Source organism: Bombina bombina, chromosome 3 (genome assembly GCF_027579735.1).
Source record: "Bombina bombina isolate aBomBom1 chromosome 3, aBomBom1.pri, whole genome shotgun sequence".
Taxonomy (NCBI): Eukaryota; Metazoa; Chordata; class Amphibia; order Anura; family Bombinatoridae; genus Bombina; species Bombina bombina.
This window is the reverse complement of record NC_069501.1, coordinates 702,445,315-702,463,002: the sequence shown is the minus strand read 5'-3', so window position 1 is coordinate 702,463,002 and position 17,688 is coordinate 702,445,315. Positions and strand designations below refer to the sequence as shown.

Here is a 17,688-nt window from a genome sequence, read left to right as displayed (position 1 = left end):
AGCTTCCTCATGAGGCGTGAGACAAAAGGTGTCCTTTGGTCAGCGAGTATTTCTTTCGGAATGCCCACCCGTGGAAACACTTGTACCAACTCTTTAGCTATATTCTTAGCAGTAGCTTTATGTAGTGGTATGGCTTCGGGATATCGAGTGGCGTAGTCTAGAATTACCAGAATATACTGGTGACCTCTAGCCGATTTCTCCAAGGGACCTACGAGGTCCATGCCTATCCTTTCAAAGGGAACATCAACAATTGGGAGAGGTATAAGTGGGGCCCTTAGTTTTGGCTTTGGGGATGACAACTGACATTCTGGAAAAGAGGCACAATACCGCTTTATTTCCTCATACACCCCAGGCCAAAAAAATCTTCTTAGGACTCTTTCATGTGTTTTTTCCACCCCCAAGTGCCCCCCCCCCAAAAAAAAGATGTGAATGGGCAAAAGATAGTACCTTCCTAGTATAAGATGACAGTACTACAACCTGCTCAACCTCCTGACCTTCTTCTGAGGTAACTCTGTATAGAAGGTTATTCTTGAGGATGTAATATGGATATGAACACTTTGTTTGGCCCTCCACTAGTACTCCATTTATTTCTAATCACTTTACTCCTTGCATTTTGTAATGGATCATTTGCCTGGTCACGCCCCAATGCTAACATTAGAAATATCCAAAACACAGGGGTCACTCTCACTAGTCACCCTTTTCTTTATCAGTTACAGGGTGTTGATATTCTTCTAATATCTCTGACTCAGTACAATGGGTTGCCACACCTTTGCTAGAACATTTTCCCCTTTCATTTACCACAACTTCAGATGAAGCTTTATTAAATTTATACCGGCAATGCCGGCGTTCCCTTTTAGTTTTATCTCTTTTAGGATGGGTTACAAACAACTCAGGATGGGTGAAAGGAAACATTTCATGGGCGGGCTTTTGTCCTCTGAATCACTTTTTGTTTTTTCCTGATTTGAGGACAATTGAGAATGAATTAGGGAATAGAACTCAGAAAAATGTCTTCCTATGACCAATGGATATGGCAAACGGGGTACAACCACTGATGAGATTTTTACTTCTCTACCCATAACAAAAACCTCTATTTTAGCAGTAAGATATTGTACAGTGCACCCATGGATACACAACAACCCCATTGTTTTAGATTTTCTCAGTTGAGAAGGCTCAACCAAGTCTCCTGACACCAAGGTCAGAGCACTGCCAGAGTCCACCAATGCATCAGTGTCTATTATTTAAACCGAATGAAACTTTCAAAGTAGGTACACCTTCAACCATGCCTGCTAGGCATATCAGTCTACAAAAGTCTGAGGGGTTTTCTCCTAGTCCACAGTGCATCGTTTCTGACATATTCAGACATCTTGCTCTGATATGCCCCTTTTCACCACACTCAAAACAGGTAATTGTGTTTTTTCCTAAACGCTCTTCCTTTACAAAAGGCATAGTTTCTCTCTGCATTCCAGGGATGTGTTTCTGTCCCAGACCCAATTTCAGACTCTGCCTTTCTGATACCAGGCCTCTGAATGTTACTAAGTGATTAAGTCTTGAAAGAGTCTGATCCAGCCTTGGCTGGCACAGCAGATGCTTTCTCTATGTCCTTGGCAGATAAGTATCTTTCCACTTGCGCCACCATGGCATCATATATAGTAGGGTTTCATTGTCCAACCCAGTTACAGAGGCCACGTGGAAGTTCTCGCAGATATATGTCAATTACTAGGCATTACACAATCTGTGCAGGACTTTGCTCCTCTGATCTGAGCCACTTTCGTGCCAGATGAATCAGATCAAACATCTGATCGCGGAGCCTTTCCGTCATTGAAACGCCAATTATAGAAACATTGGGCTCAGACTGTAGTTGTCACACCCATTTAGGCTAGGATTTCAGCCTTTAGTTTGGTGTAATCAGCAGCAGCCTCTTCTTCTAGGATATAATAAGCCTTCTGGGCCTCACCAAGGAGGAAGGGAGCAATTATTCCTGCCCATTGTTTAGGTGGCCATGTCTCATGGGTGGCTGTGCGTTCAAATGCCAACAGATAGGACTCTACATCATCCTCTGGCGTCATTTTCTCTAGGTAACTTAGCTCGTATTCTGCTTGCAGCTCCTGTTTGTGTCGGCAGTCCCTGGGTAGTAATGCGGGCTGCAATATCTCAGCATTTCATGGTCCATTTTTTGAGCCTCACTCAAGGCCCCAATTTGCATAGCCATAAGCCGGTTACTCTCCTGCTGAGCTGCTAGAGAGGCTGCAGCCTGTCGGTTTGTTTCTTGCTGTAATGTGGTAGCTTGTAGCAGAGCTTTTACAATATCATTCATGTGTGGCGGGTACTGTTACTTTAAGGTTTCCACTACACAAAAGTTGGCACCATTCACAAATCCCACCGCTGCCACCACCTTGTGGTAAGGTCACTGGAAGAACAGTTTCAATGACGGGGTAATTGTATTTTCAAACAGTTTTATTCAGAGAAGAAGAAAAAAAGTCTTTTAAACATATCAGGTGCACTGTCTCCTTAAATACAGCAACTTCAAAGCAACCAGCAAAAAACAAATAAAAAGTCTACTCCTGTCAGGATCCTAACTATAAATATGATTTCCCTTACTAATGATAAACTGGTCAGGTAACCTGAAACAAGTTTGTCTCACCAGTGTCTCTCTTTACAGGAAGTCAGCCATGCTAACTGGTCTACAGCCTCTCTTTCACTCTGGAAAACAGCCTGCTCCCTGAGACACTTACTATGCCTAGATAGCTGCTTATAAAGGCCTGAGCTACCTTAATAGGGAGCAGCTGTGAAACTGACCCAACAGATTTAACTCTTTAGTTGCAGGGGAAATTTGCTCTCTCTAAGCGCCTGCTAATGTACACACCTACCCTCACCATGTTACATACATATATATATATATATATATATATATATATATATATATATATATATATATATATATATATATATATACACATACATACATACATACATACACACACACATATACAATTTGCCAGAAAAAAATCTAATACTCATTTGAAGTTCAAACTAAGGGCTATTGCATTGTCTTTTTATCATGTATTTGTTAATTATGCAAAAATACTGTATTTACTGGTCCTTTAAGTGGACAGTAAAGTCAAAATTAAACGTGCATGATTCATAGAGCATGCCATTTCCAAAAACTGTTCAGTTGACTACTATTATTAAATGTGCTTTGTTCTCTTGGTTTCTTTGTTGAAGAGTAGGCACAGGAGCAGAAATTCATGACTGGGAGCTACTAGCAGAGCACTGCTTCTCCTAAGCCTTATACTCTTCAACAAAAGATACCAAGAGAACAATAATAAAAAAAAAGTAAATTGGAAAGTTGTTTCAAACTGCATGCTATAAAAATCATACAAGTTTAGTTTTGTCTTCACAGAGTAAGTTTACAGGCTGTTTCATTATTTCAATTTATTCACAGCAACCATTTTTGTTCCAACTTTTTGGAAGATATCAGCCTACATCAGACATAACATGTCAAGCTCTGTATGACATACATGTATAGTTGAGTCTCAGTATTAATGTAGCAATGAGAAGACACATCGACTTCCTATAATGACAGGTGTCTTTGGGAAAGAAATCAAATGGCGCAATGGAGAGACTGATCATGTAAAGAGATATATTTATAACTTTAAAAAAATGTTGACAAATTTATTACAACTTTAAGCAACTGTAAAAAAAAATGTTTAATTGAGCTAAACAGCCTGATTTTACGTAAATACTGGGAAAAAAACAGCAAACCGACCCAGCACTATTGTGAGTTATAAATATTGACAGTGCTAGACACAGAATAGAACACTGCTCAAACCTGTACTCAGGCCTCCCTAACAGGCCAGATTTGGAGAATATCTGAACTAGAGCACAAATGAAATAATCAGCTGATTAGTAAACATGGTTCTTTTACCTGCTCTCATCCAAGTTAATCCTGAAAATCTGGCCTGTTAGAGAGGCCTAAGGACAAGTTTGAAAACCAGTGGTATAGAATACATAGATAATGTACATAGAGTCAAAGCAAGACATTCCTCTGAAATAAATAGTAGTGCTGAAAACAGAACAACTTTTACAAGCAGTAAACCATATTTGGTTAGGTGATTACAAATATTGCATGCAGGTATGTTAACTGTTTAAGTAATATATCCATTTCTGGTTACAGACTAATGCCACACAAAAAATAGGCCTGATCTACTTTTCTCAAATACCAGTTCTAAGAACATGATAACGTACCTACCACCCTTATCAGTAGTACAAGTGAGTAATTAAATGCATTGCAGGATTCTAGAAACTATAACAGTAGACTGTTTATGAATTCCAGCCACAACTTCACTCTGCCAAAACATGTGATAAGAAACCACGTTACAATATGCGACTGTGCCAGGTGTAGTCATGGCTCTTCCTCTATTTAATATCCAAAATCAGTCATGCCTACACCAAACATGAGTCATTGTGCCACTAATAAAGTTTAAAGTACAGGGCGGGTTAATTTCTGATAATCTTCTGTAATGATAAAAAATACTCCTGATGTGCAAAATAAGAAAATAAGTGAGAGGGAAAAAAAATAAAGAGAAAAACACAAAACTGCCGCAAAGTGAAATCTGTTTTACCAGGATACAAAAATCCAAAATCAAAAAACACTAATGGTCATTCAGGACAAACCTTGCACTCATCTCAAAGGAGAATGGTTTAAATAAAAATGACTGTTTATTGTTCTAGCCTTGCTTTGGGATGGAGAGTCCCATCTTATATATACCCTCAAACACCTTCAGCTCCTACCTCTCTGGAGTAAGGTGGCTGATCTGGAGCTCACCTCCAGCAGAAGAGTTATTTTCTTTAAATGAAGGAAGTTGTAAAGCCTTTCACCATGACTACTGCTGAAACCCACACCTGTGACCATGTCAAAAAGTCCCAACCCACAGACATCCAAATACTCTTGAGAAGATAATACCTGGGGTCTCCCTAGAGGATTTATGGACTGTGGCCGAATCTCAGGTCATTACATTACATTTGCATGCCACCTTCTTTCTACTGTTTTGTTGTTGTTGTTTTTTTTTTGGGGGGGGTCTAACATTTGCCTAGTTGCTGCCCTGTTAAATATTTGGTGCATTTAATGCATATGCTATTTTACATTGTTTTAGTACGTCAATGAAGATTTTTTTGTATTCATATTTTTATTTTTATTTTTTTTAAAGCAGCTTTATTTTGGGCTATAAACCAGTTGTAATTTGCATTATGAAGGCAAGGAGCTGCATGGAGACAGTTGAGGCAGAAATAGTAACAACACACTAAAATTATGGCACCATCTTTAATGTTTCCTCAAGAAAGGAAAAATATACAAGGGATCCAGCAGAGGGCAACGGTAATATCCAGCCCCCAGTCCAGTGGACAAGGTCTGTAGTGCAGATCTGCAGGACAAAGGCCTGATCAGTGTAACAGGAGCTTCAGAGAAAACTGCTTAAAAACACTGACTATAGCTACTAACATTTCTGTAATTGCTCCAATAAACACACTTCTTACAATCTAAACCACAAACACATAATTCACATAAACCTGAAATTAGTTATTAAAATAAACAAAATGTTTGCATGCTCTATTTGAACAATTAAAGTTTAATATTTACTGTCCCTTTAAGGCAAGTTTTGTCCGATTGTCATTTTTTCTATTATTTTTTTTTTTTTTTAAAGATTTACAATAAACAAACTGACATTAACACACCCCGTAAACAGGCAAATACGGGCACAATAAATAACCAGCCATTGGTCAGACCTCTGGTTAATTTTTTTCAAAATAACCCCCAATTGGCACCAAAATAAAGAATATTCTCTTTTTTATATAGCAATAACAATCAGCTCCCTAAGGGGAAGAAAAATGCTTCACTCTCCGGTCTTTGCAAAATGTAAAAGGCTTTAATCCATCCTCATAGACAACCAGTAAGAAAACATCCCAAACATTTCGCTACCTACTGGTATCTTTTTCAATGGGTAAAACAAAGTTCCTGTGTCCCAAAAAGCTCTTTTTTATATATAAAAGCAGTTATGAGGGGTTAAAGTTGGTAGGTGTGGGGTGTTAGATAAGAAAACAACACTGAAAAGTGCCTTTACATAGCAGTCCTATGGGAACTGTGTGTTATCTATAAATATATATGTATATATACATATATACATATATATTTATGTGTTTATATGTGTATATACACGAATTAACATAAATATATGTGTATATTCATATACATATATATTTACAATCTGCTGCCCATCGCTGTGCAACTTAACCCTTTCCCTGAGACACGGCATGACAAGGCTCCCATTGGAGCCTATGGAAACTTCTGTGCAATGCAAACGCAAGGTGCGTTCGCATTGCACCATTTGCGTGCGCTGGTATTACTAAGTGGAGTGCAAATATTGCTTTCATGGAAGCAATATTTTGCGCTCCACTTATAATCTAGCCCTAAGAGTTTAAAGTATTCTTTGGTAACATATGTATTTTAGTTTTGACCCAGCTGTCTAACAATTTTTATATGTGCTTGTCTGTTATACATATCTATTTCTTTACTCTATCTACATAGATAATAGACGCAGATGGCTAAAATGATGCTTGACTTAGTGTCCCCAGTTAGGTACTCATATACTGCTCTTATTTTTTAATGTGCCTAGGGGCTTGGATGTCGGCGGCCGCAATGTCTGAGCCTTTCCACTTTTTTATTTATAGATATATTATGTAGATTATATACGGATTGGAGACTCCTTAGGCAGCTGGAGAAAACTAGCATTCAATATTTGATATGCGTTTCTACCTTTACTAATAGTTCCGGATATTTGTTTACAACTAAGGTTTGATGTGTTACAGTAGATGTCTTGAAAATATAGGAGAGGAAAAGAAAGCATACACGTTAGATCCTCCATTTATTTTGTATGTGACATTATTTGCAAAACACATAACCTGATGTTATAGCCATCGCTATACTGTGACACGTAGTTTTACTTCAAAGTACCTGACGTGCCACTAGCGCAGGCCGGACCTGCACTACTGCTATTATTTATGGTGTCCTTATTTATAATATCTTAATTGAACGACATAAACCAGGTATAACATCAGCCCAGCACGTAATTAGCTAATTTTATTTACCCACTAGTAACTCATATGCTCATGAGACTTTCTGCATGGATAGGTCGCTTTTTAATGTTGACGATTTTTAGTATATGCTACCTATCACACTTAAATAACCACCTCCCCCCCCCCTTTATAATAAACCTCCTAGATTAGGAGGGCTAACTTTGTGGTTTATCTCGTCATTACCGCAACCCTAGTTACTCTCTTCGTATTAACTCTTACATTACAACATACTGTTGACCTTATTTTACCTATCTAGCTCAGCATGACTGATTTGCATTATCTACAAGTTGAGTTTCAAATCTTAAATCCAATACTTTATATTTACACATCTCATCATACCACTCATACATATAAAAACCTGTTTCATGAGTTTTTGGCTACTGTCTACCATGCTTGTTTACTATGAGTGTATCCTGGTTTTTCTTTTTCTTGTTTATATTGCTCCTTGATGTACTCCTTAAATGCATATGTCAGGTTTCTATCTGAAACATAATGCTCATGTTTTTTTTTTTTTATTATTTAAATTGAGGACTGTTAACACAAAATGTACAAACCTACTCAGATATGCCTTGAATATTTGTTTTGTTACTCTCAATTTGTCCTGTAATATGCATTTACTTTTTCCTCAATAAAAATCAGTTTAAAAAAATATCACACTTCATTAAAAAAAAATTGTGATATTTGTTTATTTCCATATAATTTTTTGCTATCCAAAGCAGAAATGAATTGCATAATTTAAAAGGGAATTTTTTATTCTTCAAAACGATAGATAGGTGAATGCCTTCACTACCCATTCCCCAGCTTTGCACAACTAACATTGTTATATTGATAAACTTTATAACATTTAAATCTATGCCAGTTTCTAAGCCCCTGCAGGCCGCCTTTATCTCAATGCACAGTGCCAGTTTATATGTGTCATATAGATAACACTGTGCTCACTCATGTGTAGTTAGGAATGAGTCAGCACTGATTGGCTAAGATGCAACTCTGCAACTAGCACTGAGATAAGGGGCAGTTTGCAGTGGCTTACATACAAGGTAATCAGAGGCAAAATGCATACTAATATAACCGTGTTGTTTATGCAAAACTGGGGAATGGGTGATGAAGGCATTTTCTATCTTTTTAAACAATAACATTTGTGGAGTAGACTGTCCCTTTAAAATGTAATTATTTTGGCAATAAAAAAAAGTTAACATTTTTAATATTAGCTAATTTTAGCTTAAAAGGGACATTAGATTTTTCTTTGCATAAATATTTTGTAGATCCATTTATAGAGCCAACCTGGGAGTGTTTTTGTACAAATGTACAGTTTCGCTTATTTTTTTAACAACATTGTGATGATTTTCAGACTCCTAACCAAGCCCCACAGTGTCAGATGTATACACGCGTTTACAGACTCCTGCTGGCTTCCTGTTTAACCAGAGGAAAAGAGTAGTGGAAGTGGCCTTCTGACCCTTATGCTTTCCAGAGAAAACAACAAACAGGGCAGAAGATTGCCTAAAATCTTTAGTAGCTAGTAGGAAAAATTTTAGAGCATGCACAACATCCAGGTTATGCATCTTATGAGAAGAAGAATTAGGACAAAAAGAAGGAACAACAATTTCCTGATTAATGTTTCGATCTGACCACCTTAGGGAGAAACCCTAATTTAATACGAAGGACCGTCTTATCTGCATGAAAAATAAGGAACAGGGAATCACACTGCAGAGCTGAAAGCTCAGAAACTCTGCGAGCTGAAGAAACAGAAAGGAGAAACAGAATCTTCCAAGATAACATCTTATATCAACTGAATGCATAGGTTCAAAAGGAGCCTACTGTAGAAACTCTAAGAACCAAATGAAAGATCAAAGGAAAAACAACAGATTTAAACACAGGCCTAAGCCTGACCAAGGCTTACCCAAAAGATGGAAAATCTGACATATCTGTCAGACGTTTGATGACTCATCAGAGGGCTTATAAACCCTTTTGTCCAGGCCACCCTGAAGACAAAATACAAGGGACCTTCACCCTGCTCCAAGAGAAATCCTTTGATTCACAACAAGAAAAGAATTTACACCATACCTTATGGGAAATTTCTCTGAAAAACCATGCCTAGCCAGGACCAGACAGACGTTCAATCTCCAAGTAGTCAGATTCAGATAATCTAGAATAGTATGAAGAAAAGAAAAAAGACACCGAAAAAGAAGGTCCTTCCTTAAAGGTAACCTCCAAGGGGAAAAATATGACATCTTCACCAAGTCTGCGACCCAGAACCTGCAAGGTCAGACAGGAGCAAATAGAATCCCTCTCCCGATTTATACAAGCAATGACTCGATGAAGGAGAGGAAACGGAAGGGAACAGGAAGTTCCAAAGCACCACCAGAACGTCAAACTGATCTCTTGATCAGAACTGTACTCGGAAGGTTGGCTTTTAGACGCAACTCCATCAGACCCAACTCATTGTGAAAACTTCTGAATGGAGAGCCCACTCCTCAGGAAGAAAAAACTGTCTGCCCAGAAAACCACTTTCCATAAGACCATCCCTAAGATGTGGATAGCAGAAAGAGACAATCGTGAGATTCCACCCACTGGAGAATGGAGACACCTCCTTCATAGCTAATGAACTCCAAAAGCCTCCCTGGTGGGAGATGTATTCCACCGAGGAAAAGTCGGCTGGAATCTGAGAAACCTGACTAAAGCTAGTTGAAGCCAGGTTAAAAAGTCAGAGGATTGCGCTCAACTTTAGGGAGAATAAAGGAAGAGAGGTCCAAAGACCCTGAGCCTGTAAAAAAAGAACTCCAAACTACTCCCCAAACTTATAGGCTGGTGTCCGTGGTTACACCCAGGATTTTCTCAGGAAGCATGTACCCTGAAACAGATGATCCTCCATTGTAGGAGTGACAGATGAAACCAAGCAAAAGTAATGATGACCATGGAAGTATCAGACCAATCACTTCCATACACTGAGACACTGATGAACGGATAAAGGACTAAGAAAGACAAAAGGTAAGAATCTTACATACGTCAGAATTTTTTTTTATAGACAGTTAAAATCGATCCTAAGAACACACCCTAGAGACTGGCACCAGGGAACTCCTTTCCAGAGTCACTCTCCACCCAAGAGAACATGGAAAAGACGTAAACATCTCAGTATGAGATCTTGTTCACTAAAAAGATGGCGCTTGAACCAAGATATCATCCAGGTATGGCGTTACCTCTATTCTGACCACCTGAAAAGCAAAAGGACCCCTAAAATCTAAAGATCAGTGGAGCAGTAGCAAGGTAAAAAGGAAGTAGCAAACAGAAAGGGAACATGAAGATATGCGTCCTTCAGGCGTATTTGGAGTCATGAACTGACCCTCCAGAACCAAAGAAAGAATGGAACCAATAGTCTCCATTTTGAAGGACAGAACCCTGAGAAATTTGATTTCCAATATGGGTCGGACAAAAAAAAAAAACTTTTTCTCGGGAATCATAAAAAGGATGAACTAGAATCCTTCACAGAGAAGATAAATCCTTGCAGAAAAAGAAGACCTCTCTCTTTGCTTGGTTAGCAGAAAAAAACTTGATAGGATAAATCTACTCCTAGAGGGGGCAAGACAAAATCCTATCCTGTATCCCAGGAATACTACTTCCCCAGCCCAAGATCTGAGACATCACGGATCCAATGCCGCCAAAAAAAGGGAATACTGCCCCCTACTTGATCCAGGCTGAATACGGGGCAGCCCCTTCATGCTGACTTAGACTCAGAGGAAGATTCCTTGGCTTGCTTCCCCTATTTCCAAGGCTGACTGGACCTCTAAGAGGTTCTGGATTGGAAGACGAAGATTTTTATTTCTTGATACGAAAGGAACAAAAAAAATAGAATTCTGGCTATCAATAGGTCTAACCTTCTAGACCTGAAGTAGGAAAAATCCCCTTGTCACCAGAAGTTAAGGAAATGATCTCAGCCAGAACAGGACCAAAGTCTTGCCTCAAAGGGTAAAAACAGAAGTTTTGATATGGATGATACGTCAGACCAAGATTTTAACCATAGAACAAAATATTTTAACATTTGCTTAGGATACTAGTTATCACCAGAATCAGTTCAGGGGCAGTGGAGCTAACCACAACGCCCCGAGATCAGACGAGATCAGGCGTACACTGGATGGAGTGGTCGTAAACTCACTACCATGACTTTAAAAACCCAATGAGTAATCTATTGCCCCACAGAGACAACCACAAAGTGAAAAGGGAATGCACTGTGAAGAAACGTAGCCCTAGCTCGAATTGAACTCTCAACTTTCAGCTTACAAACCTGCAAGGTTTACTACTAAACCATTGCAGGACACTTAGTGGATGTTCAGCAGACAAAGGATAAAATAAACAGATATCCTGCTCAACATACAATAGATCTGACAAGCAGACAATAGATAAGGCAATAAACAGACCTAAGGCTTATATAGACACTGTATATAAGTTTACTGCAAAAAGATAGGGATAAAGATTTTAAAGGGCCATTATACACTCATTTTTTCTTTGCATAAATGTTTTGTAGATGATCTATTTATAAAGCCCATAAAGTTTGTTTGTTTTTTAAAAATTATAATTTTGCTTATTTTTAAATAACATTGGTCTGATTTTCAGACTCCTAACCAAGCCCCAAAGTTTAATTTGAATACCGTCAGCTACCTTCTCCAGCTTGCTTCTGTTTGTGTAAAGGGTCTTTTCATATGCAAAAGAAGGGGGAGGGGGGGAGTGTCATATTTTCCACTTGCAGTGGGCTTTCCAGCTGCCTTTTCAACAGAGCTAAACTGACAGCTTCCAAGTACGTTTTTAAACCATTTTATACTGGATTTTTATATCAGTATCTCTGCATCTTATTCTTTATAGTAGTGTCTATTACATGCAGTTAAATGAAAATGAGTGTATACTGTCCCTTTAACAATCCATAGAAATCTGAATAGAATGAACAGCTGGCAAAACGACATGACATATCCAGTTTATAAAAAATAAATAGACTGTACAAACAACTACCTTAAAAAAAAGAACATTATCTGCAGTAGTGAAAACTATTACAAACTGCCAGAAAATGTCAATCAATACCTTATTTATTTTATTAAAAGTATTATAAAAGACATTGAACTAAACCTTACGTTTGAGAATATAATCCTCATGTGGGGCATTTAGATAGAAATAAGTCTCATAAGAGAAACTAGCCTTTTAAAGTGAAGGTCAATTTCGATGAATTAGTGCCCGGTTTTTAATAATACTATTAAAAACAAAAGCACTTTAATTCATCAAAATTGACATTTCACTAGTTTTCTTCAAAAACTTAACCTTTTAATCCTGACAGCCGCTGCAGCGCTTCCTCCGCCGTCGCAAGCCCTCTTTGCAGGTCCAAAATGACGAATTCGGCTTCCTCCAATCACAGCGTTTCCTCAGGCCATGAATTCCACGGGGGGGGGCGTGATTGGAGGAAGCCGGATTCGTCATTTCTGACGTATGAAGAGGCTTCCGACGGCCGGGGGAATCGGTGGAGCGGCTGTCAGGATTACAAAAGGTAAGTTTTTTAAGAAACTTTTCATTAATTAAAGTGCCCTTGTTTTGAATAGGATTATTAAAAAACGGGCACTAATTTATCGAAATTGACCTTCACTTTAAATAAAAAAGGTAAATAATCATCTCTAGATGAAATTACAGAAAAATTAATTTTCCAAACTGTAATTTCTAAAACCATTCAGTAGATGGCAATAAAACTACATGAATGTAGAAAACTTGAGAGACCAGAGTTATTTAAAATATATTATAAAACTCTAGGCGACCCTGAAGAAATTTGAGCCCCTAAACACAGAGCCCCATTGTAATTTGACCATTATTGAGATCAATAGACTATGCTAAATCACATCGGAAGCCTTCAGTCCGCATACCTCCAAAAATTTAGTTTTAAAAATGTCTCCACCTAATGGCGTCCTGCAAATCTTAAACAGTAATGATACAACACTACATCTTCGCAACTACACAGGTCTAATCGTGCCAAATACTCCGCCAACAGCGGGAAGAATCGCAAACGCTTATCTGTGACTTAAAATGGTGCCTGAAAATGAAAGTGCGCATATATATATATATATATATATATATATATATATATATATATATATATATATATATATATATATATATATATATATATATATATATATAGAGTTTTGCTTATTTTTAAATAACATTGCTCTGATTTTCAGACTCCTAACCAAGCCCCAAGGTTTTAGGAGAATACTGATGTATACCTACTCCAGCTTGCTCCTATTTGTGTAAAGGGTCTTTTCATATGCAAAAGAAGGGGGGGGGATCTTATTTCCCACTTGCAGTGGGCTTTCCAGCTACCTTTTCAACAGAGCTAAACTGAGAGCTTCCAAGTAAGTTTTTAAACAGTTTTATACTGGATTTTTATATCAGTATCTGTGCATCTTATTTTTTATAGTAGTGTCTATTACATGCAGTTATATGAAACTTAGTGTATACTGCCCCTTTAAGGAACAGCATTGCACTACTCACAGCTAGCTTATCTAGTTAGCCAATCACAAGAGACAAATGGGTGCAGGCACCAATCAGCAGCAGCTCCCACTAGTGTATGATATGTGTTTATTTTTTTTCAACAAAGGTTACGAAAAGAACAAAGCACATTTGAAAATAGAATTGAAGAAGTGTCTTAAAATGACATACTCTATCTGAATCATGCTAGTTTAATTTTGACTTTCCTATCCCTTTAAAAAAGGACACTAAACCCAATTTATTTTCTTTCATGATTCCGATAGAGCATGCACAGGATCCGTCCCATTTTTGGTTGAGAACCTGCGTTATGCTTGCTTATTGGTGGGTAAATGTAAGTCTCCAATAAGCAAGCGCTATCCATGGTGCTGAATCTAAAGTGGTCTGGCTGCCAAGATTTACATTCCTGCTTTTAAAATATAGAAAGAGAAGGAAGAAAAATTGATAATAGGAGTAAATTAGAAAGTTGCTTAAAATGTCATGCTCTATCTGAATCATGAAGGAAGATGAAGTAAATTTTATAACAGAATCAAATTGGGAAGTTGTTTAAAATGTCCTGCTCTCTCTGACTCGTCACATTTAATTTGGACTTTCAGGTGCCTACAAAAATATTAAACAAAGGCTACTAAAAGGGATAGGAAAGTCAAAATTAAACTTGCATGATACAGATAGAGCATGTCATTTTAATACACTTAAATTCTCTTCTATTTTCAAATTTACTTTTTTCTTTTGGTATCCCTAGTCTACGCACACAGCCTACTCTAGTGGGAGCTAGTTGTTGATTGGTGCCTGCAGATATTTGTCTCTTGTGATTGGCTAACTAGACGTGTTCATCTAACTGCCAGTAGTGCAATGCTGTTCATTCACCAAAGTATAAAAAGAAGAAGCAAATTTGATATTAGAAGTAAATTGGAAAGTTGTAAGTTCTATCCAAATCATGAAAGAAAATGTTGGGGTTTCCTGTACCTTTAAACCTGTATTGAAAACTAAGAATACTTATCTCTGCGTATAATTTTATATTAAATATACTAAGAAAATGTTATGAGTCAAAACATTCACCAAATGGTATGCTAGCAGCATATGTTTTGCAATTAACTTCAATAACTTGAGTCTTTTTTACACTTGGCAACAAGATATACATGTTTACCCTGCTGCTGAATACTTTAAAGGGACTGTAAAGTCAAAATTAAACTTCTGAGTCAGAGAGAGCATGCAATTTTAAACAAATTTTATATTTACTTATATTAGCAAATGTTCTTTGTTCTCTTGGCATCCTTTGTTAAAAACATACCTAAATAGGCTTGGGAGCAGCTATGTACTACTGGAAGCCATCGGCTGATTAGTGTCTGCACATATAATCCCCTTGCCAATTTGTTCAGCTAGCTCCCAATGGCACATTGCGGCCGCTAACCTACCCAAGGTTTACTCTTCAACAAAATATTCAAAGAGAACAAATCTAAATTTGATAATGCAGCTGTAGAAGTAAATTGAAAGTTTGTATAAAAACTGCAGTCTTTATCTGAATTTTTAACTGCCGCTGATCTGACCAGCAGCACTAGTCGCATGACTCAGCTGTTTAACCTGCGTTGATGACTGGATCAGCAGCCGTTTCTGCTCTGTACCAACAGTGCTCTGCGGGTCTCAAGCAGTACTTATATTATGCATTTAACCCCTTTGGGGTTAAACACATAAAGGTGCAGATTAGTTAGTCTTAAAATTTACATGCGCTAACATATTAAAACCATGTAATTTTTCAACTATAAAGGCCCTTTAATACTGAAAGCATGTACATAGTATTAAAATAGATTTGAAACACAATTGAAGCTTAGGTACACATTCCTAAGAAGGGTAGGGAGTGAATTACATTGTGTAGGAGTCTGAAAGTTGAGCACATAGATATCTACAACTTTAATTTATAACGATTCCAGGTCTGGCCCAAGGGTTTTCTGCAACTTAGGCAAGATTTTGAATGTGCACCATAGTTGTATTCTGTGCCATCCATCTGCCTATGTATCCATCACCCTGCCTACCAACAAGCTTACTTATTCTCATATTAATTTCTTTGTCCATTCATCTATATCTGTTTACTTTCTATTATAATGTATTGAATGATGTGATAAGAGTGAAAGACTTTGCCTGCAATGGTGTACAAGTACTCGGGGGTTGCCTACATTGATGCCCATGAAAGAGTGGGAAAGTATGACCCTCTACTGATGTCCAGGGATGGCCGTAAGATGTTTCCCTGCATTAAGGTAAGGGGGTTAAGGATTGCCAAGCATGGATGCCTAGGGTCAAGGATGAAGACTTGCCCTGCATTGGTGCATGAGCATTGTGACATTGCCCAACATGACCACAGCACACACAAGGTTCCAAGGATTTATTTGAGGATACACAAGGCACCATGAAACCCAAACTCACCGCCCCACATCAACAACAAGCCCCAAAAATAAGAATTTGAGAGCTTTAACTTGTCAGTTCTTTTAATTCATATTTAAAAGTGCCCAATTGTCAGAATAGAAATGAGAGCTACCAGTGGTATGTATCAAATCAGCATTCAAACACTGCAAATAAGCAAAGAATTTGCATTTTTTGTATGATGCAAATTAAGTCACGACTGACATGACACAAATCATTACTTGATCTCAGAGCTGGTGTAGTGTTTGAATGAGGGTATAGGTTGAAGGTGCAGTGTGGGTATACAGTACTGTATATATGCTGCTGAAGGAGCATTTAATATTTTTTACAAGATTCATTCTTGCTAAAGCAAGTATATTGCAAAACTGTTTTTATTAAAAAAAAATCTACACATATTGACTGTTGTATCCTTGTAATTTAGATTGGTGTGTTTATTGCAGATAGAAGTCTGAAAGGGATTGCAAACCAGAAGAGCACATCGTTTCTGGCCAAAGAGGAAGTGAGTGAGAGAGCAAATCCTCAGTAAAGTGACAGAGAATGAGTGTAAAAGTATAACTAGAGGTTGACAAGAGGACACAATATGTGTGTCTATTTAACAAATGTGATAGCAATTCTTGGCAAAACGAGTTCACTGTGTACTCAAGCCCCTTGTTGCTAAAACAGACTGACCCCCTCTGGTTACTACTTACCTGTTATTGAGTTGTACACACCCTATTGATATAAACATGCTATAACCAACTTCCCATGTGGTTTACTATAACCTCCACTTCACAGTTGTCATGTTCAAGTTCTACTTACATAGAGCCCTTGTACGCAGCAGTATCTTGCTTATATTGACTTTGCTATAAGCACAAACTTTATACAATATTAAGCAAGCAGTGACCTTTTACACCCTGCTTGTCACTCCAACACAAACACACCGCAAAGAGATGGCTCAGCAGTTACCTCCTCGCACTCCTCCCGTCCACTGGCCCGGCTCTCCAGCATCTCTATGAACTGGTCCCGGCTCAGCACCTCCTCGCCGCGACTCAACCTCTCCTCCAGCCAGCGGAGCAGGGCGCTGTGGTGCCTAGAAACAACCGACTCGGGAGCTCCCTCCTCCCGCAAGCGAGCAGCCGCCTCCCGCAGCCGGGCCTGCTCCAAAAGCACTCCTGGAGAAGGTGGCAGAAGTCTTCGTGAGGCCAAACCAGGAACTCCTGGTTGTAAGGGTGCGACCTCAGTCCCTGATCCTCCGGCCGAATCTGATCCCATTTCTCCGGCCTCTTCCTCCTGTTCCATACCCGCTTCCTCATCTTCTCCACCGTTGCTCACTGAGTTCCCCATGATGATTACAGCACTGTGTGTATTCTGTGGCCTGTGAGGCTCGGCTGTCCCAATTGCCCTCCGCCTACCCAAACAAGGCCCGCCCCTAGTCCGCCCAGCAGTGACAGCTCAGCACTGACGCCTGTCATGCAGTAAAGCAGCGAGAGATACAATTTACAAGTGCAGAAATCCCTGTCTGTTTAGAGTTAGTAGTAGGCGCTTATGTTGCTGAACAATGGGAAGTTAGGGGACACTGAACCCAATTTTTTTCTTTTGTGATTCAGATAGAGCATGCAATTTTAAGCAACTTCTAATTTACTCCTATTATCAAAT

General features: G+C 38.5%; 1 protein-coding gene across 1 annotated transcript in view; it reads right to left on the bottom strand.

The window, feature by feature from the left end:
- The window catches only part of ZZEF1 (zinc finger ZZ-type and EF-hand domain containing 1), a gene marked incomplete in the record, with an annotated part of 722,361 nt that extends 704,915 nt beyond the window's left edge, over positions 1 to 17,446 (bottom strand). The window contains 1 exon segment of the mRNA XM_053707503.1: positions 16,999 to 17,446. Coding sequence (XP_053563478.1) covers positions 16,999 to 17,376 — 378 coding nt within the window.
- Between the last annotated feature and the right edge of the window lie 242 nt (positions 17,447 to 17,688).